This window comes from Porites lutea, chromosome 10 (genome assembly GCF_958299795.1).
Source record: "Porites lutea chromosome 10, jaPorLute2.1, whole genome shotgun sequence".
NCBI lineage: Eukaryota > Metazoa > Cnidaria > Anthozoa > Scleractinia > Poritidae > Porites > Porites lutea.
The window spans coordinates 13,034,506-13,059,042 of NC_133210.1; the positions used below are offsets into that span (position 1 = coordinate 13,034,506).

At 39.1% G+C, this 24,537-nt stretch overlaps 1 protein-coding gene across 1 annotated transcript; it reads right to left on the reverse strand.

Annotated features, from left to right (window-relative positions):
- Positions 1–2,401: 2,401 nt before the first annotated feature.
- Positions 2,402–22,840, reverse strand: LOC140949536 (uncharacterized). Its single transcript, XM_073398697.1, has 4 exons — positions 22,820–22,840; positions 22,427–22,766; positions 8,204–8,401; positions 2,402–6,861 (listed from the first exon to the last, which is right to left on the reverse strand). Exons 1-4 carry the CDS (start codon positions 22,838–22,840, stop codon positions 2,402–2,404), a joined length of 5,019 nt encoding a protein of 1,672 aa, XP_073254798.1.
- Between the last annotated feature and the right edge of the window lie 1,697 nt (positions 22,841–24,537).

A 24,537-nucleotide genomic window follows, 5' to 3' on the forward strand; every position in this document is an offset into this window, starting at 1 on the left:
TTGTCGGCAACATCCACGAGGGACATCACGCCAACTCTAAAACACTAAAAATATACAAGATGATGATAAAAACTAAAACAACGAATAAAAACTAATATAAACTGCTAATAAAAGATAACCTAAAAGAGTTTACTTTTAATAACACAGAGAGATTGAGTGGTAACAGCTTCTTTCGGGAGTTTGTTCCAGTCGGTTATTGTCGTGGGAAAGAAAGAAGATCAAAAAATATCGCTGTGTCCTTTTTCTGGAATGTGTGCCGCTCCCAGTGATCTTTTTAGTTTTAACACACTTAAGTCCATGCCAGAGGTTTTTTTCTTCTTTCGTAATTTCTGATAGTTCGCGGCGAAACCGTTACAGCGAGGCGCGAAGCGCTTTATCAAACCGTAAGCACGGTTTATTTTATCCTAGATATTTCGAGAATGGACCTCTGGAGCCAGGGTACATTTTCGTAGGTTTGTCTTTAAAAAAAAAACATTTTTATGCGCGTCGAAAACGACGGTTGAAAATATAACAGCTTCTCTGTACCAATAGGCTGCTTTCGGGTATATATATTTTTTTACCTGAATCAATTTTGCCAGCGACTTAGTCTGCGTGAGAAGAAAACTATCCATCAAAAGACAAAAGAAGTTGCTTAACCTCTCTGACCTCTTTTGGTTCTTTTGGAATTTGTCGCAAAAAAACTTTCTCTGACTTAAAGTAAAAAGATCACTATGCCTGAAAGCTTCAATAACTTATTTGCAAACTTTCCCACTGCAGATCGTGTGTTAAAAATGCTCGTTGCTTAGGTCTAATTTATGGACGCTTTTCAGTGTTTGATCTGTGATTCAATCATCGACTATACATGGTGAATAAGATATAACAACTTCCTACTTGTCGCAAATGTGTTTAGCTCGTTACTCACAGCAGCTTTGGAACAAAACTTACATATTACTAACATCAGGTATAGCGAATGCATATATTTCCGATACTCTTGGCACTTCGTTAGAACTAGACTGCAAAACAGTCCGTATTTTTGCGTATTGAAGTACGCGCGAGAAGCCAAACAAAAGGTCTGGAACGAGGCTGAAAACAGGGATCCAGACTGGGGAGAGACGCTAAAAATTTTTTCTCCTCGCCTCACACGCCCTACGGGGGTGTGAGGCTCGCGCGCTTCGCGCGCGTAAGACTCTTACGCCACGCTTTACCGATTTCTTTACTGATTTTGAGAAGAAAACCCGACTGTTTTGTAGTCTACGTTAGAACGGGTTGTCACTGTATCACAATTTCAACACGGTTAGTCAAGAAATGTTTTTACTTTATTTATCTGAACTCTGTCTAGTTAATCGTCTAATTCCAAGAAGGATAAAAAGTTTAATTGTAAAGGATTAAATTCTTCTCATTATTATACTTTATCTTATTTTCTAAATGCAAAGCTGTCGACAGACGAAGAGACACATCGCAGCCACATATATAACGGAGGAAAGGTAACGTGTACCAAAGGAAATATGGTACAGCGACACAACCCTTGAGAAAGAAATTAGCACAAACAAGGGACAGTCTCACTACGATAATCCCCGTTAGTTCTTGCGTGCTAATGTTGTAAGTTGTTCTTGCACATGTCCCTTCGCAGGGGCGGATCTAGGGGGAGGGTGCTGGGGGTGCGCACCCCCCCCCCCCCCCCTGAGATGACCTGCGGTTTTCTAATACAACTGGTATTCTGCAAAAACAAAAAAAAAACTATGTGGTTTATTGGTGTTGAAGTAGAGCAAGAGACGAGTGCACCCCTTCCTAAAAAAAAATCCTGGATCCGCCCCTGCTTCGTATGAAGACTGAGCTTATGAGGCACTTGTATACCCTGCCGATAGGTACAAGATGGTCTTTCGAGCCCTCAGAGGGGTTTCCTACACCAGCTATTAAATTTTTTCAAGGTGGTTCTCAACACTACGGGTTTCCAGCACAGTTTATCAGTTGATGTTGTAATGTTAATATCAAACGAATGCCTAATCAGTGGTGAAAAAGTTCTGATTATTTACTTGACATTACTGGATACCACAGCAACGGTATAACCTGTTAAAACCACCCTTAATTCTACCTTCAAGTGCGCAGGACTCAAAAACGTGTTGGACGACCCCCAGTTATTATTATTGAAATTTGATCTGCGTGATAAGATCAACTTTTTGCAATACTTATACAAAAATCCTAGAAGCTGTTTCAAAGGTACCTTAATTTTTCAAAAAAAATATAGGCAATTATTGAGCAGTTGTTTTATACCATTATTGTAACATCAACCGATGCACCGTGGTAGTACTGGCCAATCAAAGTATAAGATCTGGAATGTGCTGGAAACGTGCTGTGCGCAACCCTAAAGAGAATAAATATTTCTACGTAAGGAACTGTGTACACAACACCAGCTGAGGTTTGTTCAGCATTCTTTATCCAGATTTGTCAATTCATATCGACGAGGGGGAGAATTCTTAAACTTTTCGATGACAAATGGACAGATCGCGTCATCCTTTACCAGCTCGTCACTGAATTGGATACCAGCCTTAAACTGGAAGCGAATAGCGTTGGCCAGCATATGAGCATCTAATCTCGTTGGACGGGTGTAGCCTGCTGGAATAAGCAAGTATGGCTGCCGCACGGCACTAGAACTGATTGGTGGATAGGGTTCTGTAAAGAACACCCAAAGAAATTTCCCGCGCGGGTTGTACGGATAATGGAAATCAATTGTGGCATCGGCTTTCTTGAATGGCAAGTTAAGTTTGAGCTGCTTATCTGCACCATATGAGACGATGATGGGATACTCCTGAACAAAGGAGTAGATTCTACCTCGTATGTATTCCTGACAATTGACAATGATCTGAGTGTTTTCCGATTTCTTGAAAATCAACCTTTTGCAGTTGTCAGTGGACCATCCTTTGATCAAATCTCGCTGCTGGGAATCTTTAAGACAAGTTTTATCATCACTGTCACGGTAGAACTGAACTTCGTTCGGGAGAGCATCAGTGACGATCACATCATGTGGTCCCATGGGAAAAATCTCTACCACTCCACCAGATCCAACACCAACAACGACTGCATTGAGACTGTTATGGTCGTCTCCGCCTGTAATGGTTACCTTTCCTGTGCCTTGTGTAAATTTATTAGCTACGATGATGCTTCCAGATGATTTCCTACCAAGCTTGTAGGTCTTTCCTCTTGTTTTTGCAAGGACAATATTCTGGCCATTTCCAACGTCAATTTCGTTGCCAACAGTAGAAGGAAGGGATGTAGAATCAAGGATTGTGTCGAGCTCTTGTCCAAGGGCAATCTCAAGGTGTTTCAGTTGTTCGTACAGGAAAGTTATTGTCTGTTTTGCCGTTGCTCGATTAAATTCTTGGTCATTTTTTCGAAAGAGCATTAATGGGAAGCGTTGGGCAAAGTCTATAATGAGATCAAACAAATTTGTTGATATTCCGCTCTTGAGTTTATTGCCCCATTCATTGTCAATAAAGACAGTTCGTGGAGGATTCGACTTATCCTTGAATACCAGTTTATCATCTTCAATACTTGCTGCTAAATGGTCAAGACTCCTTATGGACTCAAAACGTAGTTGATTTCCATCATCCCCTTCGTTGATTGTTGCTATGCTCCCCGTTGTTGTGTAGCTTACTCTCAATACTTTGGCTTGATTCCTCTTCAAGGAATTAAAATTTGATCCAGGTTGATAGATGATCTTCCTGTTGGAATGATCCTTAGAAATGGTTCCCAAGTTCTTTCCCGCGTCATCTTCGGCTGGAATAATCTCAACCGTGCTCAAAAGAACATCTGCATGATCATGTTTTAAAATGTCAATTTCAAGTCTTCCGTCTGTCTCCATCCATTTTCCATAAATAGTTGTTTTACAACGGATGGTGTTACCGTCAGCACCCATTACCACGGAAATTGTCAAGTAATCGACTACCTCAGGGCCATGGAGAACGTATGTGTCAGTTCCTGGACCACCAATCAACTCATGTCTACCGCGGGTACTCACGAGGGTGTCATCTCCATCTTTCGCGTCAACAGTTGTTTCTCCGCCTACAGCGATCAAAAGGTTTTCTTTGTCGTTTCCAATAATATTTTTGCACGATGAGAAGCTGACCACATTCATTGCATGTACCAGCGATAGACGTCCAAACTGTGGTCTGAAAGTTATATGCCCTTCGTCGTATTTATACTTTTGGTATATATTAATAGTGTCAATTTGGTATCTTTCGTCTTCATAATACTTAAAGGATATCGTGTTTTTCGTTCCTTCACCAAATCTGATAGAAGACCTTCGATATCCGTTAATGAGTCTCCTCGGCAATACCATTACGTCTTTCTCAGTTGAAAGAGGACCGCAGAAAAAATCTGCATGGTTCAGAATGTACCTCCTCGCGCCATCATAGTATCTAGCATCTATACTGATCTTTTGATGGTAGTTCCGACGAGCTTCGGGTTGACGTACTTCAATAGTTGGTATGTTCTTCAAGTAAACAACATGACGATAATACTTTGGAAAGTCACCCGTCCTAACTGGGTTGTCGATGTTTCTAAGCTGCCATCGACCATAGTAAGCATTTGGGGTAGAGCCTCCTGCAGGAAGAGACTTATATTGGATAACAAGGGTATTTTCTCCACTTCCGCCAACAATGTATTTGGCCCAGTTGTAGAAACCAAAGGTTACTCGTTCCGAGTCCTCCGTAACCTTATAATTGTTTATAGTCGATCCAATAGAAATAACGTTGTTGCCATCACCAGTATACACCACATCACCAAGGCCATAGGACACATCGATAACATTGTGTTCATCACTACCGATAATAGTTGTTGGAATATAGTCAGACAAGATATCTAACCTATCTGGTTGTGCAGCAGCTATTTTTTCAAACTCATCGAATTCGAAACTTCGTCGAAAAGCAAATGCCAAAAGTGCTTCTAATTCCTTGTTTCCAGAGTACTGAAGATGTCCATCCCTGTAGACAGCAGAGCTCGGAGAAATGCTATTAGTGGCATTTCTGGCGACTCGGGTCGAGGACGTAGAGACTGCATACAATGATATTCCGTCACAGAAGTACTTCAAGCCACTTTTTTCTGCCAGAAACCACAGAATTGTGCTTTTTAATTCCTCTGCGTTGCTGAGAGTTACAGGGTTCTTGCGGTTGAAAAAGTTTACTAGACTCTGCTCCAGGCTGCTTGAAGAAAGAAATGCTGGCGTATGAATGACTTGGTTGAAACCGTCCGGCCATCCCGGAAAGCAAGACCCCAAATTAATGCCTGTTCGCCCTTTTTTGGCATTTGAGCCGCTTCTATCCAGATAAATTCCTTTTACTGGTGATTTTCTAGGATTCCTTTGATACATGGATTCCCACACTGGCCCCATGGTAATATAGCGTCTATTCCATAGGCTTTCCTTGAATCTTAAAGACTCTCCAGATAAGGCTAAAGTGTCATATCCCTCTTCCCCTTCGCATCGCCTATCAACACCAGGCTCACAGACAAGAAAATCGTCACCTTCCCCTCCAAAGAGAGTGTCCCTACCTGTTCCACCATTGAGGTAATCATTTCCTGGACCACCATATATGGTGTCACTTCCGCCTCGTCCAAATAATATGTCATCACCTTCTTCACCATAAATACGATCTGGACCAAAACCAGCCACAATCTCATCATCATTTGCCCGCCCCTTGAGCGTTTTACCAAAAGATGTTGCGTCTACCAAGGCTACTCGTAACTGCTTATTCTCAAAATCCTCCCTCGCTTTCTCTGTTAGACACTTCGTAATAGTCTTCCTTTCAGCCTGTAATGTTTCCTTGTCAGCTTCTATTCGTAACACAACTGCGTCTACATAGTACTTGAAGATGTCAAATCCTCGGTTCTTATATCCCTCTGCCATATTGTTTACATAAGTTTTAAATGCTTCAGAGTTTATATATGTTTCAAATTCATCATGTACGCGTTGCGCAGTTGTTCTGAAGTCGATCAAATCAGCAAAGAAACCCAGAATTGTATTTATGACTTGCAAAATCGTACTAACAAGATCTATAATTGGTGACAGGGGCGGGAAAACAAAGTCTAAAGCCACGCTTACTCCATCCAGAATAGCAGTAATCCCATCAACAGCAGCCATCACACCATAAATGACAGCTTTACCTACAATACCTTGCTTAGCAGCGTCACTTGCGGCGATTGCGTTCTTTGCCATAGACACAACACTCGTACCAACTGAAATCGCACCGCCAATAAAAGACGCGAAACGCTTGGTTTGCTTCAGTAACTTTCCTCCGGCCGTGCCGGCTTTTTTCAAAATGTTTTTTTCCACTCTTTTTCCAACAAATTTTACAACATTTTGCATTCCATTGGCGAGACCAAAGCTTCCTTGCGCAACTCGAAGTCGACCATTTCTAATCATTTCATTATATTCACCCTCTGAAATGTGACCCTCGGATCTTAACTCGCGAGCTTTCTTTATCATATCGCTTCCAGCTGCAGTATCAACTCCTCCCTGAGCAATATCGAAAGCAGTACTCAACTTCTCAACACCGTTGCCAACCTTACCTAAGATCTTACCAGCTACCTTTTTTGACTTAATCCTTCCCTTCTGCTGTGCCAATTTCTTTTGACTATTGAAGTTCTGCTGAGACAATCTTTGCTCGTCACCAACGCCCTGAAGACCTTTGATTTTGTCAAATGATTCTGACACAACCATGTCTTGGAGATTCTTCACGCCGGTTCTGTCAACTCGAAACTGTACTTCAGGTTGTATGTTAGATTTTACCATTTTGTCAAAGTTTTCTTGCCTGAGGACATCGACTGTAATTCCCTTCTTTAGTTTGTACTTTAACGCATCGTATTTGTAATTTAAGCTTTTTATTGTTCCTAGAAAGGCAAAATATAAAAATTACGAGTACTAAATTAATGGGCTTCTGATTGAAAATAAGAGAACATTGTTAATGGACAAAAAATATTAGCTGACAGACGGCTTTTAAAAAGGAAATGTCTCCCAAAATGAGTGTCCTTTCAATTGCGGAAAAAATAGACATAAACATACTTTATTTTTAATTGAGTTGAAACTAATTTAAAAGATAAAAATTAAAAATTAAGAGAAAAAGGCATCAAGAAAAAGAAATTTAGAGGAATTTATATCCCTATTCAAAAACACCCTCAGACGATAGTCTTCATCTGATTTCAAAAATAGGCACTGATGCTTGTCCTTGGGCATTATCTATTCCGGGAGACAAACACTGTTTCTCGTGAAAAAAACGAGGGCGAGTATTGTTATTGTTTTAGTCAGACACTCTACAGGATTCCAACACAGAACCTACAATTTTGAGTATTCGAAAAAATAAACGCTCCGTATCATTCAACCGTTTCAAGTATTTATAACAAAAACTTTTCGTCATCAAAGCAATCCTTTACGCATTTATTTTTTTCAGACGAAGCACGATGGGTCGATGCTTTTATATGAGACCTTATCGCCTGACTACAATAAAGACCTTTAGATTCTAAGGGTGTGTTCACACTTAGTGTCAGGGCACTAGTTCCCGGGCATGGTACAAAATAGTGCTTTATCCACACTCTGGGAACCCAAGTTGTCTTTCGTCCACTTTGCTCCGTCAGCAGACGCCATTTTTGCAAAAGGAGCGAAGAAGTTGACTGTGGGTAAAACTCCTCGGAAACTAAGGAAAACACGTGCACACAGGGAACCGGTGCCCACTTTAGTGCCCGAGTACAAGGTCTCGACTCGGGCACCGGCACCGTGCCCGAATTCTAGCGCAGGCACTTTAAAAAAGGTGTGTTCACATTAGTGCCCAGCGAGTATCGTACTCGGGCACCAGCGCCCGGGCACCTAGTGTGAATGCACCCTAAGACAAGTACGACTACGAGATTTTCTCAGTACTAAGTAGTGCTCGCGGGTGAACCAGCGTCATTTTGGCGGGAAAACGTGGTAGCCGTCGTCACTCTACTACCAGTTTTAGCGAGAATGTCGAAGTGGCGGAAACAAGTTATCAAATGTTGGAAGTTTCCTCATTTTGGGATCAGGAGAGGGTGTAACCTCCTTCACTAAAGGTAACAGTGCTAACCTAAAGGTTTCTAATAAACCATGCTACGACGAAATAGCTGTCCATGGCTTCCATTCTACATGAGTGCAGGTTGTGGCTAAATTGCGGAGTCGACTAGTGTAATAATTGCATCAAATGTTTATTAATTATGTTCCTACCGTCCGTTATATCCCCGATGTCTCCAGGAAGCTCAGCCATAAAACCTCCAAAGGTGGACCCTGCACCCGACATGTAATTACTGTATCTTATCAAGTCGTTCTCTTTCTCACTCTCTTCTCCAGTGATCACCTCCCCTTTAAGCCCTACATCCTTCACTGGACCCGATTCTTCTTCTTGAAATTCTGGTAGATCAGTTCCTTGAAAATGTAAAAAAAGAGAATTCTTAATTTATAAACAAAACCAAACTCAAATAAGTAATGGTAACAGGACTGAGTGGAGTCCAATTCGGTCGGTAATCATACGAGTGATTAAAAAAAATTGGACGACCGCGTAGCGGGAGTCCGATTTGTTTAATCACGAGTATGATTACAGACCGAATTCGACGACACGAAGTTCTGTTACCAATTAATCATAACTTTAACAAAATTTGTGAAAAAAGGTTCTTTTTTTAAATCAAAACGCAAGAAATTCCAAGGGTTTTTTGCTAGCAGTGAAAAAAAAGCCATTTAAGCGCGCGCGGTTTGTCTTTGTCCTTGACATTAGTAAGCAGTCGCCGTAAAGTGGTTATCGGTTTGTGCGCAACACGTATATTGTAAGGTTGTAATATACGTGCAATAGTTTCAGAGGTGCCTCTGATGTACGGTATAGTCGCTGTCGTAACAGGGCCAGAGTTGGTCTGAGAGTTGGAATCAGTGTTACTGTGGGTGTTCCGTCTAACAAAGTCCGTGTTGTAATTGTTCTTACTAAAAACGTTGTTAAGATAATCAGTCTCGTCTTGTAGGCTGTCAGGTGAGTCATAAACTAGTTGCGCTCGTCTCCTCAGAGTCCGAATAGTAGTAGCCTTGTGAGAGGTCAACCTTCTGCCAATTCAGATTTTTGTCAAGTTTCTGTTTATTTCTAACATATTTTCGTGTTTTTATTTCTTTAGTGTCCCCAATTGTGATTAAATTTGTATAGGTAATAGCATGATTCGTAGCGGAGCTCCCGCGCGCGCGAAGCTCGCGCGCAGCGGAGCACCATGGGTAAGAAAATTTGGTAAACTATCCGTCCCAGAAAATTTGGTTATGACGTAGCGTACGCCCGTCCGTACACACGCTTCATGTAAGCCGATGTCAAATGTCACAATAGATCTTGCACAACTTGACTAGCCTCTTAGTTATGTAAGCCATCCGTATGAGTACGATTAGATTGACAGCTGTCAAAATCAGACATCCGCTGACAATTATCACATGACCGTCTCGCGGGCTCAGGTAAAAGACCAGTCGTTTTGCCCCTATATATAAGCTGATATAATATGTCACACTTACCAATTCAACGTAAAAACGAAACTACGCCGGGCAAGGCTGTCAGTTGGCTGACAGTCGTTTAAAGTTACATTGGCAGGCCAAATTAAGGTCAATTGACAGCTGTCAAAATGGGACATGTGCAGACCGCTATCAGAAAACTAATAACGAGGGCTCAGGTTTGCTCAGGTACACGATCTGGCATTTTCCACTACACGCCGGACGGAAATGTCCTACTCACACTCGTAGTCTGTTAATTCGAATATTCGCCATTCTAATGAAGGTTAATTGACAGCTGCCAAACTAGAGTATACGCTGACCATCATCTCCTGAGTGGATCGCGGGCTCATTTTTCTATCTATTGAGGTCACGTAGTGTTTAAAGTTTTGCGCTGATTTTTTATTTGATCACGGGCTCAATTCGAAGCCCCATAGCTAAGGAGAAAATTTGGTAATCACGTGACCGTACGACCGTCCGTCCGCACCACAGGGAAACCAATGTTTACTCTCACACTTTCTTGCTAGTTTGGGAGCCCAATAGAAAACTAATTGCACATCAATGTTGTGATCAATTGACAGCTGTCAAAAAAGGATATCCGCTGACCAGTATCACCTGACCGTAGCGCGGGCTCAAGTGTCGACCCATCGAGGTCGAGTACTTTTTCGAAGTTATCCGCTGACAAATTACTAGTTTCAAATGATGGAGGGCTCAAGTCTATTTTTTCCAATGATTCATATGAAATATGTTGTGTTTATGTCATTATGGCCCCGCACTGTCAAGATTTTGATTTCAAACTGACCTCGGACGCGAAAATTCAGCCACTTTTTTAAAAATAAAGTCGGGGAAGACCTTTTCTTACCATGGTCACGCGTTGGTCACGCTCTACGTCCAATTTTTGTACTCTGATTGGTCAAAATTTGACAGGTGAGTTCATGCGGAAAATTTATGCAGCACCTTGAAAATTGTTTACTTTGACAGCTAAAGGTGAGAGAGTTTTGTGTCAACTTGTGATGTTTTTAACTGTCTTTTTCCACTGGATGTACAAAATGAAATACAGCTGCTATCAAGAGTCTTCTGTTATCCATGGCTGGTTTGTTTATTGGGTTTTTGGTTGAGAAATGCGTCGCTTGTCAAAATTGGGTAATCCGATTTCGGATGGCATCGTTTTCGTCTTTCACCTTGATCAAAGCGTAAGAGGGTTTAAAAGTCTCAAGCAACTATGGCCTTCCTTGATATCTTTCAGGAACTGAATCTCGAATGGTAAGCCTAAGTAATTATTGTATTTGATGTTTGTTTTTGTCATATCTAATTTCATGAAGTCGAGCACAGTTTATGCGGCAAGTTTTTGCACGTTTGTTTAAGATTTGAGTCAATGATCTGATCTAGTATCAGGTTTGATATAAGCTTACAGAACTTTAAAAGGCCTTCAGATATATTTTCTCACGGCAAATAGAAAAAAAACGTCCCGAAGAATATTTAGTTATAAATTTGGCTGTAGAAAGAAAACTTTGAGTGATTTTCTTGCTTCGAGGAGTTCATCTTTGAAAAAAAAAACAAACACTGGGAGGCCGGCTGAAAGTAAAACAAAATAAACTTAAGCTTAAGCTTTAAGCTTAAACGGCTCAGGATTTTTAGAGACACTTTAATACTTGTCTTCGTGAATGAAAATTGTTGTCTCTGTAAATGTTTTACCGAATTGTATTTCTTTTTGAGCTATTTTGAAAAAATAGCTCATATGTCAGTGGTGTGAGCGTATGTATCTTTGTGTCTTTGTAACTTTGTATGTTCGGATGTTTGTTGCAAGAGCCAATAAGGTTGAAGGTACTATGAGTTGATGCTTAGGAACCAATGAGATCTTAGCATCTACTTAAACATGACATTGGTAAAGGTCGAACAAGGGCACTTTGAGACCGCCATCTTGATTCTTCACAATTTTTTCGTCTTTCATTACGGCTACAGGTGTTTGGAAGAATTACATTAAATATCTTCATGATTCAAACGCTGTGTACAGTGATGCAGCTGTTTAAGGGTTCATATTTTAGTATGGATGCTGCTTCAAGGCATTTCTGACCTAATTCGGCTATCGGTACAACGCACGTCAGTATGAGTTCTGTTTCACCTGCTACAACTGGGTAGAGTATAAAAGATCATATATTTTCAAAGCTCTTCCAATGAAGTAATAATTGATATTTAGATATAGACTTTAATTCGAAAGTATGCGCCCTATAAAATGTGGTTTTAGAAGTTTAAAAAGGCAGCTTATTTTTGTGAAAGCTGTACCGAGTATTGTTAATCCTGTAAACAAGCTTTAAAAATATTATTCTCTCGCTTACAAAGTTCAACAGACCTTTTTCGTTCTGGCAAAACAAAACAAAAAAGAATAAAAAGTGAACAACATGATACATCCTTCCTGCATACTAAGTATTATAGTTTCTGAAACGTATTCTATTTAGTAAAGATGCGTAACTTAAGTAGAAACAGTAGCGTTAGGGAAAAAAATTGGAAGAAGCTAGTTGACACAATAATTAGGTACTGTTGTATTGAGTGGAGTAACATGATACAAGTAGAAATATATTTCGGCAGCTTGATAATTTTCTTGGAAGTTAATAAATGTTAGGCTATCAACCTTGACGTTGCATGAAACATAATTTAATTGCAGATGTTGTAATAAAGCCGAGGTGATTTCTTAAAATCGCTTGAGAAAATTTTGTAGTAAAACAATTTGCCCCTTTTTTTACCTACGAATTGTTAAAGGGCCAAAGACCAACATCTTCACATGCAAATTGTGTGCATGAGTTATTATTATAATTTTGTTTACTAGATTACTGTGTGATAACTCGAATTCCCTCACGTACGAACCACGAAAGGGGGCAAAGTCCAGCACTTTCACGTGCCAGCTGTGTGACTGTACATCTCATGTAGATTGGCTTTTCACATTAATAATAGTAACTTGGACGTATGAAGACCTGTTTCGTTTAGTAACCAATGCCCTAAAAAAGGCTCTTGTCTTTTAAGAAGCAATAGCTTTTAAAACATGAAGACATAAGTTGTCGGAGTTAAAGACTGTCTCACAAATGTTAATAAATGTTAGGTTATCAACCTTGACGTTGCATAAAACATAATTTAATTGCAGATGTTGTATAATGAAGCCGAGGTGATTTCTTAAAATCGATTGACAAAATTTTGTAGTAAAACAATTTGCCCTTTTTTTTACGTACGAATTGTAAAAGGGCCAAAGACCAACATCTTCACGTGCAAATTGTGTGCAAGAGTTATTTTTATAATTCTGTTTACTAGCTTACTGCGTGATAACTCGAATTCCCTCACGTACGAACCGCGAAAGTCCAACACTTTCACGTGCCAGCTGTGTGACTGTACATCTCATGCAGATTGGCTTTTCACAATGATAAATAGTAACTTGGACGTATGAAGACCTGTTTCGTTTTGTAACCAATGCCTTAAAAAAGGCTCTCGTCTTTTAAGAAGCAATAGCTTTTAAAACATGAAGAAATAAGTTGTCGGACACTGTTTCACTGAGTAGAATCGCACGTGAAAACCTCGTGAATTATGATGATGCAACCATCTACCTCAATGATAAAACTCCTGGTGTTTCGTAACTGTTCAGTATTCGATGAGTCACATTTTGGCTTAAGAAACTCCGAGGAAACCTTAGAGTTTTCCTTCTAATCAACGTTTGGTGAGTAGAAATTTATTTTACTTTAACAATTTGTTTAACTTGCACCAGATGTAACAGGCCGGGAAAGACAGAGGAAAGTGAATATATAGGTTGAGGATCGACTCAGCTGAGCGTTTCGCGTTTTCATTTATGTAGCGCAATACCCAATTTCGCACAAAAACGAAATCTACATTTAGGATGAAAAAGGTAGATTCATCATTCTTAGTAAGGTTACACCGAAGTATTATAGTTACACTGAAGCATTCAAAATAGCTCATGCACGTTTAACGTGCCTATGTTATTGATTGTTAGTAGTCTCTCTTGCAATTTTTGAGCTATTTTGAAAAAATAGCTCATATGTCAGTGGTGTGAGCGCATGTATCTTTGTGGCTTTGTATCTTTGTAACTTTGTATGTTCGGATGTTTGTTGCAAGAGCCAATAAGGTTGAAGGTACTATGAGTTGATGCTAAGGAACCAATGAGATCTTGGCATCTACTTAAAAATCACATTGCTAAAGGTCGAACAAGGGCACTTTAAGACCGCCATCTTGATTCTTTACAATTTGTTCGTCTTTTATTACGGCTACAGGTGTTTGGAAACATTATATTAAATATCTTCATGATTCAAACGCTGTGTACAGTGATGCAGCTGTTTAAGGGTTCATATTTTAGTGTGGATGTTACTTCAAGACATTTCTGACCGAATTCGGCTATCGCGAACGGTACCACGCACGTATTTATGAGTTGTGTTTCACCTGCTTCAAGGTAGAGTATAAACGATCATATATTTCCAAAGCTCTTCCAGTGAAGCAATAATTGATATTTAGATATGGACTTTAATTCGAAAGTATGCGGCCTATAAAATGTGGTTTTAGAAGTTTGAAAAGCAGCTTATTTTTTTAAAAGCTGTACCGAGTATTGTTAATCCTGTAAACAAGCTGTAGAAATATTATTCTCTCGCTTACAAAGTTCAACAGACCTTTTTCGTTCCGGCAAAACAACAACAAAAAGGAATAATAAGTGAACAACATGATACATCCTTCCTGCATACTAAACATTATAGTTATTAAAACGTATTTTATTTAGTAAAGATGCGTATAAACTTAAGTAGAAACAGTAGCGTTAGGGAATAAAATTGGAAGAAGCTAGTTGACACAATAATTAGGTACTGCTTTATTGAGTGGAGTAACATGATATGAGCAGAAATATATTTCGGCAGTTTGATAATTTTCTTGGAAGTTAATAAATGTTAGGCTATCAACCTTGACGTTGCATGAAACATAATTTAATTGCAGATGTTGTAATAAAGCCGAGGTGATTTCTTAAAATCGCTTGAGAAAATTTTGTAGTAAACAATTTGCGTTTTTTTAAAGTACGAATTGTAAAAGGGCCAAAGACCAACATCTTCACATGCAAATCGTGTGCATGAGTTATTTTTATAATGCTGTTTACTCGATTACTGTGTGATAACTCGAATTCCCTCACGTACGAACCACGGAAGGGGGCAAAGTCCAACACTTTCACGTGCCATCTGTGTGACTGTACATCTCATGCAGATTGGCTTTTCACAATAGTAATAGTGACTTGAACGTATAAAGACCTGTTTCGTTTAGTAACCAATGCCCTAAAAAAGGCTCTTGTCTTTTAAGAAGCAATAGCTTTTAAAACATGAAGAAATAAGTTGTCGGAGTTAAAGACTGTCTCACAAATGTTAATAAATGTTAGGTTATCAACCTTGACGTTGCATGAAACATAATTTAATTGCAGATGTTGTAATGAAGCCGAGGTGATTTCTTAAAATCGCTTGAGAAAATTTTGTAGTAAACAATTTGCCTTTTTTTAACGTATGAATTGTAAAAGGGCCAAAGACCAACATCTTCACGTGCAAATTGTGTGCAAGAGTTATTTTTATAATTCTGTTTACTAGTTTATTGTGTGATAACTCGAATTCCCTCACGTACGAACCACGAAAGGGGACAAAGTCCAACACTTTCACGTGCCAGCTGTGTGACTGTACATCTCATGCAGATTGGCTTTTCACAATGATAAATAGTAACTTGGACGTATGAAGACCTGTTTCGTTTTGTAACCAATGCCTTAAAAAAGGCTCTTGCCTTTTAAGAAGCAATAGCTTTTAAAACATGAAGAAATAAGTTGTCGGAGTTAAAGACTGTTTCACTGAGTAGAATCGCACGTGAAAACCTCGTGAATTATGATGACGCAACCACCTACCTCAATGATAAAAATCCTGGTATTTCGTAACTATTCAGTATTCGATGAGTCAGATTTTTGCTTAAGACACTCCGAGGAAACCTTAGAGTTTTCCTTCTAATCAACGTTTGGTGAGTAGAAATTTATTTTACTCTAGCAATTTGTTTAACTTGCACCAGATGTAACTGGGAAAGACAGAGGAAAGTGAATACATAGGTTGAGGATCGACTCAGCTGAGCGTTTCGCGTTTTCATTTATGTAGCACAATACCCAATTTCGCACAAAAACCAAATCTACATTTAGGATGAAAAAGGTAGATTCATCACTCTTGGTAAGGTTACACCGAAGTATTATAGTTACACTGAAGCATTCAAAATAGCTCATGCACGTTGAACGTGCCTATGTTAATCGCTTGTCCGTGGTGTTTGTTTTCATCGTTCATGAACATCGCTTGCAGGAGTACTTAGAAATGTCGCGCCTATCAAACGCTTTATAAGATTACACATCGTTATAACTGGAACCATTAACTAACAAAAAATAATGATAACAAATTCGTTATTATGTTGAAGCGTATAACCATTAAAGTTCATTCAAACACTCGACCACACAGACAGCTCGCACTAAAAATGAGAACCGGCTGGCCGTATGGGTGATTTTGGAAATTTTTTGAACGGTTTCGCTAAAAGCCCACGATTGATCGTCCTGAACATTGAAAAATTGTGAAATGCCGTATTCTGTCCGAGGTCTGTACGATAAAAAGTACTGTTTCACCTCATATGTGATGTATAAAAAGTATAAAAGGTTGGTTTACACTGTGCGCCCTCAGATTTGTTGGCAAGAATTTGTAAAGTAAACCTGTCGAACGCAAAAAAATGCGGCCTGATTTGTTTTCCAAGAATTTGTTTTCGAGGCCTAATCTACTGTGATCAAGAGCCATTATGGCTCTTGAATGTGATAGAAGATGTTTGCTATTTTTTAGGTGTACATACATGTATATTTAGGCTATCAACTCGATGTAAGATGTTTCAATCTAAAATAACTTATCCTTTCCCTCAAAAGTCACATGAATGTGCCCTTAAGTTAACTGATTTGTGGATTACAAGTTTATTCTTTGATTTAAAATATAATTTATTAATGGGAGCTTCGCTTTTAGCCCTGGCTAAATCTATATATTAGAAAATCTATCCATCCTAGAAAATTCGGCAATCACGTGACCGTACACCGACCACCCGACCTTCCGTCCGTCCGCACCACAGGCATACCAATGTTTAATCTCACACTTTCTAGCTAGTTCGGGAGCCTGCAACCTAATACTGTACATCCATGTTTTGATTAATTGACAGCTGTCAAAACAGTGTTTCTGCTGACCAGTATCGCCTGACCGTATCGCGGGCTCAGGTATCGACCCTCTGAGTTCGAGTAATATTTTGAAGGTATTCGCTGACAAGTTGCTACTTTTCAAATGATCGCAGGCTCAAGTTCAATTTTTTTAAAATGCATATGAAATAAGTCGTGTTCCATGAGCCGCACTTTTAAAATGTTGATTTCGAACTGATCTCGGACACAAAAATTCAACCGGCTTTTACATTTACAAGCAGGGAAGGCAATCGCTTTTGACTTTTCTCACTGTCACGCGTTGATCATGTTCTACGTCGTTCTACGTCCAATTTTTATGTTCTGATTGGTCAAAATTTGACAGGTGAGTTTATGCGGAAAATTTTTGCAGCGTCTGGAAACTTGCTTACTGATAGCTGGAGCTGAGAGAGTTTTGTGTCATCTTGTGATGTTTTAAACTGTCTTTTTCTACTTGGTGTACAAAATGAAATACAGCTGCTATCAAGATTGTTCTGTACTTCGTGGCTGGTTTGTTTATTGCGCTTTTTGTTGACAAAAACACCGCTTGTCAAAGTCACTGGAAATCCGATTTTGGATGGCATCGTTTTCAAAAATGAGCTTACTCACTTGCCCTTGCTTGAGGCGTAAGAAGGTTGAAAAGTCTCAAGCGATTCTGGAACACTTGATGACCTTCAGAAGCAGCATCTCGACTGGTAAGCCTGAGCCATTATTGTTTTTGATCTGTTTTTTTTTTTCGGTTTCCTGAAGTCGAGCGTATGGTTTATGCGGCTTAAGTTAAAACACGAGCAATGATCTAACCTACAATAGTATCAGGTTTAAAAAGCCTTTAGACATTTTTTGACCCGCAAATTCAAAGAAAAGGTTCCGAAGATTATTTAGTTATGATTTTGGCTGTAAACAGAAAGCTCTGAGCGATTTTCTTGCCTAGAGTTCATCTTGAAAAAGAGCGAACACCGGGAAGCCGGCTTAAAACATAAATAAGCTTATGCTTGCCTGACTCATGATTTTCTGTGATACTTTACTCTCAATACTTCTCTTCGTGAATGAAAATTATTGTCTCTGTACATGTTTCACCGAATTAAACTTATTTGATTGATCTCTCTCGCAATTTTCATCGCTGCACCGGTTGTTTCCAGTCGAACATAAACATCGCATGTAGGAATACTCAAAACGCCGCGCGTAAATATCACTCGCTTTTAAAGATTACACATAACAAAATCATACACAGTTTAATGAATAAAGGGAAATAAAACCTTAACATAACAATTTCTCTATCATGTTGAAGCGTAAATGGTAACTCTATTAATCGCACTGCAAATTTGGTGCCTATCAAAAGTGAGAACCCGTCCGGCTGGCCGAAAAGTGATTTTGGGAATTTTTTTTATCGTTTTCATTAAAAGCCCATAATTATTACCCCGTATATCACATAGGACCAGATTTTTCTAACAGAAAACGTTTTATAATTCAATGCTAAAATTTGTTGTGCAAAGGAAGCGCTTTGATCGTCGTGGATATTGAATGAATGCAAATTCTCTTGCAAAATTGTGAAAAACTGCAGAATTATAGGTTTAAATAGGGCAAAAAAGAACAAATTCTGTCCGAGGTCTGTGTACTGTTTACCTGAGACGTGATGAGAAAAAGTATGTTTAAAAGGCTGGTTTACACGCCACCAGATTCGTCGCCAAGATTTACTAGTAAACTAAACTTGTCGAACACAAAAAATCCGGCCTGATTTTTATTTTGGCCTCTCTTTTAGACAGAGGAATGCAACGCGTAAATTGGCTGCCACCAAGGACTCTCGTGGCTCATGCGTTTCTTAAAATTATATTTCGGGGTTGTCCAATTATCCATAGTCTCTCTAACGAAGCAATGTTGGAGAGACTGGTGAATGCCACATTATGATGCTACAGCTAATGCAAACACAATACACGAATAGGTCTATTTGTTTTCCAGGCCTAATCTACTGTGATCGAACATGATTGCTATTTTTCGGTGTACAAATAACTTGATGTAAAATTTGTTTCACTCTTGGACGGTCAAATGCTGATTTTTCTCTAAAATCACTCAGCCTTTGCCTCAAAAGTCAAATGAATGTGGCCTGATCTGTGGATTACAAGTTTATTGTTAGACTCGCTTGCTTTAGAAAAGCGAGACTCTTAAAATGCGCTCGTTTTTTTTTTTTTTTGTCGGACCTAGTTTGTAGGCCCTGCGTTCCTAGCGAAGACCGTGGAAACTGGGGATAAGAATCGTGACGACTTTCATTGTATGGAAATGAGTCTCGTGATGAGAATGCAGTTTATTTCGGCGATGACTGAAATGACGCATGTAAGTTTGGCAATGACGTAATTTTCCTCGAATGGAGGCCCTTGATTTTCGTGTAATTATGCACGACATGCAGGCACATCCCCAAGCAGGATGAGAAAATATTATAGCGGGGAAATCCTCAGGATTTTGTGGCTTTTTAAGGCGTTACGTTTCTCAGAACATTGTCGCAATTACAGGAAATGTACGGTTAAATAGATTCACTTTGTTTTATGTATTTAATTGATAGATTTTCGCAGTTGTTACGATGTGAAGTCGTGTTGCACTTCATAAATACTTGAGATATGAAGTATTCACTGTCACGTAATTTTTACGTGCGCACGTGCGTAAAATTTGCGTTCGCAAATAAAATAAAGGCAATGTATGAAAGGCTGCACGTACAATTATGTAAGCGTAAAAGTAGAAACTCGCTTAATTTGACGTTTAATCTCAATACTTTATGTCTTACCTCTATTTGATTTACGTGATTAAAATTTACGTGCGTTAACGTGCGGAGCCAAAAACGCATCAGTGGAAATCCACCCTAACGTGTCACGGGTAGCTTTGAACTTGACTAACCGCACACTCTACTTGCAGCACTTCATGTCCATAGTTAATAGAAATCCCATATCGAGCTTTTCCGGAACGGGTTGGTCCAAGAATTCTATGGCTTGAAAGCGTTGATTATTTTGGAACAACTGATCACTTCAGTGGTCGAAAAAAAAAGAATAAACTTAATGAGCAAAGCTCCAACGTTTACTGGAAAATCGGGATCGAGGATCGAGGATCGAGGATCGAGAAGTCAGGGATCAAGGATCGGTTAAAAAGAACTTGAAAATAAAATAAATAAATAAATCGTGGATCAGTGATGATGTGGGCCGCAGACTGTAGATAGATTTCAGAGAACATAACCCCGTTCGCTGTACTGAACGCTAAATTCAAGTAAACTAATCCGAGTCTGTCTGAGTCAGAGATTGTTTTCACGAGAAAGTGAAATTTTCCGGGAAAATGAAACGTTTTATCCTGGTGATACTGTAATACAAGAAAAAACTTTTAACAGTTTTTAATTTTAAACTCGCGGGTACGCGCAAGCGTACCACGAGTTATTGCAGGGACAGAGATATACAAATGAGTCACTCGCTCACTCGTAGTAGACGGACTTCGTAATTAACCGGGTCCGAACTCGAGAGTGCGAAGATCTATCGCTTCCGAAGAAGCACGCGCTCTTGAAGTTCGGTGGGATCAAATTCTTCGCTGAGAGCGTGCATCGTTCGGCGTTCGCTGCTAAGACTCAGAGTTTTCTTTATGGCAAATTGTCTACAGCACGGTTAGAGGTCTTACCAAATTTAAGACACGTAGGAGTCTTTCAAATGAGTACGATGGTTAACTTGGGGATTGGATTTCAAGAGCCTTTGACTCGTCCAGGCGTTAAACTTGACGAGAAAATGAGCGATTGCTCTTCTGACTCCGAAAGATCACGGGGGATATACAAATTCCAGCTTGCTGGAAAGTGATATGAAAGTAAGAAAATGTCATGCCATGCTATTCTTAAGAACCTGTATGGGCCGAAAATGGATGTGATTTTGACCATTAGCTTCAAAATAACAGCAGAAATCGAGATAAGAAAACATATGTTTTGCCTCCTACTTCGCTGACGAGGTGTATCGGCTTTGTAAAGCACACGTTATTTTGTTCATTCGTTGCCATGAAATGCGTTGACATTCTTTTTTCTCTGTCAATAGCTCGGTTAATGCGGCTCGATCATACTGAACGAATTTGCTGGCGGAAGTTCCATGGATAACGCATTAAGTTAAAGAGTTTTCGCCAAAGTGATGTAATCAGCCTTCGTGGTGTAGTGGTAAAGTAAAGTCGCATACAGCCGAAGGTTCCCGGGTTCATGTCCTGCTTTGTACCGTTCTTTTTTTATCTTCTTTCTTTCTTTTTTTCCCGTTTTTGGCTTGTTTTGTTTGATTAGTGGTTTTGTTGTTTTTCTATAAATATGTACCTAAATAACCGTTATTTAATAAAATGCAATAAACAAAAAGAAAAGTATGGTGTTTGCAGAGCAAAGATAGTATATTAAATATATTGCACATGGATAAACAATCTGAGTTTCTATCATTTCCTACAATTTACTGTGGGAAAACCAGAGTTGATAACCATTTGATCATTTTCTAAACAATGTTCCCACGAGTTGACGATAGGCTTTCTTTGATTAAGTGTACATTTGCTTTCAGTACTCCTTATTTTTCTTGTAATTGTTGTATGTACGACCCCACCAGCAATGCTGATCTTTTTATCGTACCATAAACTAAGGTTCTTACCTACCCACCTACCTACCTATCTATCTATCTATCTATCTATCTATCAATCTATCTATCTGTCTGTCACTGTCTGTCTGTCTGTCTGTCTATCTATCTATCTATCTGTCTATCTAAAATGCATGCTGTGTACAACTCTAAACATTGTACTCTGAGACTGTACGGAGATATTAAAAGTAGATACTAAGCAGCTATGGAAAATGTCATTACTTTCATGCGATATTGATATCTTATAAAACGGACAACAAATTCAGCAGGAATACGCGCGAACTGAATTTACTGTGTGTTGTATAAGGTTCTGTTCAACTTACACTTTTTTCCTATGCTGAACATATACTGTACCGAGCCGTATCTTGTTCCGGTACAAAGAAACTATGTATATATTTATACTGACAGAGTCATGGGCCCCTGATACCGATAAAAATCATCGTTCAATTTTTCGAGTGTAGAATCCCTGAAAGAGTACTCCTCAATGGAGCAATATCAATATGTAGAAGGTTTTCAAAGGTTTCACACCGGTTTGAGGCTAAGATGTGCAGTCTGTCTCCCCTTGCAATTTTTACTTTTTGAGTATATACATTATGACATACAACACTCGTTTTGTATTCCAAACGAAAAAGTAGTATAACGGCACCGGGGCCTTTGACATTAAAACTCATCTCCAAGCAAGCGAGACTCAACGCTACTAGGAGCGTTCTTGTTTGATTTAAATTATGAATTTATTAACGGGAGCTTCGCTTTTAGCCCTGGCTAAATCTATATATTAGTGATATTTGGCATAAATACCACAAGTGACATATCATTGTTATACGTAATTTCACGAGCCGTCAGGAGAGTGAAATTTGAGACAATTTTGAAATATCACGAGTGGTATTTATGCTACAGAATATCACGTACAAATCATGCTATTATATGTTTATATTACTACCTGCAAAAGGTTTGTAATTTTCACATGTAGGTATTTCAAATTAAGTTGAAATACCACTGCTCTAAGCCAACCAAACTGCAGAAATTTCTCATGTAGTAGTATAACACAGGATATATCTGTTTTAAAAAAGTAACCAGCCAACAAACCTATAGTCATCATATTTTTTCTGCCGTTCAGAGCATCATCAAACTCGGTCATTATTGTGCTGAAATCAGGATCGGTCTTCAACTCTTCCAAGCTCTCATAGAACAAATCATTCACTTCAGGTCCGCCGCCAGCACTTTCCTCCCTCAATACGTCAATCATCTTTTGAACAAGGACTTTTGGGTCGAAAGCTCCTCTGTTATTTTTCAAGGAACCGGAGATGTCGCTAACCAGAGTGTTGGACAAACTGTTGAACCACTTGGCTTGCAATGATTTGGTGAACAAATCGTTATCATCTTCTTCATCATGTTTAGCAGAAATATTTTTGGTAGCCTCAATACACTGAAAGAAGTGGGAAAAAAAAGTGAAAAAAAGAAAGTGTTAACACTGTTCACCTGAGCCTTGAACACCTCCATATCTGTCCTTTGAAGGAAGCAGTCACTTTTTTCTTAAGGGATACCAGGGTTGGGAGTCACTCACGGGATTCGATAGATAGCTCCTGTGACATAAAAAGGACGCCTCCCCCCCCTCCCCGCTCATCAAAATTTCCTACCTTCCCATGGTAATTCCAATATTTCTGAATAACTTCCCCCCTCGGCTCCACCCGAAAATGATACAGGACAAATGAAACTTACCAAGAGATGTGATGATCATGATATTTCAAGCGAAATGGGTAAATGATGATCAAGTGATGTAATGATAATGATATTTCAAGCGAAATGGGTAAATGATTGTATCCGTTGTCACACAAAGTGGAGTTAATTATAACCCATTTTGCAGAATAAAGCCAACTTTCTGATAGGGGATTCTGGTAACATACTACTTTTTCTAGAAAATTGGAAAATTTGGCGATCTGTTTGACAGTGATACTCACGAAACCGTTACATCCTAGCAAAATTTAGTAAAATTTTGAAAATTTTTTCTCAAATTCTGTTGTCAAATGGCCAATCAAAATGCAACATCTTGCCGTTCTCTCTCAGCTTGACACTTTTTTAAATTCTCACGAGACTGAATAGTGAATAACATCTCCGAAGTTTTCTTAATGGTCGCCTGTCGTGTTTGTAGATAGAATATACCCCTCTTCAGAGTTCTTGATCTTTGCTACATAATCGGGGGTCCGGAGTTATGCTTCCTTCTGAAAACATGAGTTTTAAGAACTTTTGAAATGCTAATTTTGCATGCTTGCTGAACATTTAACTTCGGTCGAGCCGAATAGCAGCAACACGCAGGGAAATGGCAAGTAGCCATGGCCATTTGAAAATTGACGTAAACCTGCTAGAAATGTGACTTTCCTATAGTTGCAAGGAAACCAAATTTTGGTCATTTATTTTGGTGACGACGGAATCACTTCAAGACGATAAAATCGCGTGTTTGAATCTTTTGATCAGTCGTTATCTTGCCTTCTGGTCATCAGGTTTCTTTTTAACAAAGTTTAACTGAATGAATACGTTTTTGTTTTCACTAAAATATTACAAATGTTCATTTGGAGTTAGTTAGAGTTTGTCATATGATGGTGAGGAGAGGTGGTTATAAGGCGGAGAGAAAGTCGGGCCTCGAGAAAGCTGGCCTGGTCTCCAGAGGAACTGCCATCTTGGATTTGAATGGCTTGAAAAATGGGACGAGCTTGTGAAAAAGGAGCCATCTTTCAGTGCACAAACCTTCTCGCGTACAACAATGAAGCAGTTTAAAAAGGTAGATAACCGTTCACAGGTACCAAACAAAAACCAGACATGGAACAGTGAAACACCTGTTAAGCTGACGAAATAACGAGTAATTCCTCTCTTCTTTCGAACTTGACTATACGCGATTCCTTTGGATTGCTTGGTTTACTATACTGGTCTGGCCGGTCAGTCCGGAGTAATGATAAGCGACCTTAGAAAGATTGTTCTTGCTGACATGTTATTTCGTTCTTCCGTGGCAATATAATGAAGTTTAATGAGATTCTTTAAATTTCCTGTATTTCCTATATTTTTATACATCATGTCTATGTGCGATAAAAACGTCATAAATCTTAGTGCTTCTTATATTGAAAATATTCTAAATTGTTATAAATCCTAACTCTAATTAAACTTTCTTACCATACGAGTAGCGTAGAAGCCGTACATAACCAAGT

Bases quoted from the DNA above. Each gene is read 5' to 3' on its own strand.
- LOC140949536 (XM_073398697.1), bottom strand. From the start codon at position 22,840: ATGGAGGTGTTCAAGGCTCAG. The intron at 22,767-22,819 runs GTGAACAGTGTT...CACTTCTTTCAG, and splicing joins TGGAGGTGTTCAAGGCTCAG to TGTATTGAGGCTACCAAAAA. The intron at 6,862-8,203 runs GTAGGAACATAA...TTGCCTTTCTAG, and splicing joins CATCGGGGATATAACGGACG to GAACAATAAAAAGCTTAAAT.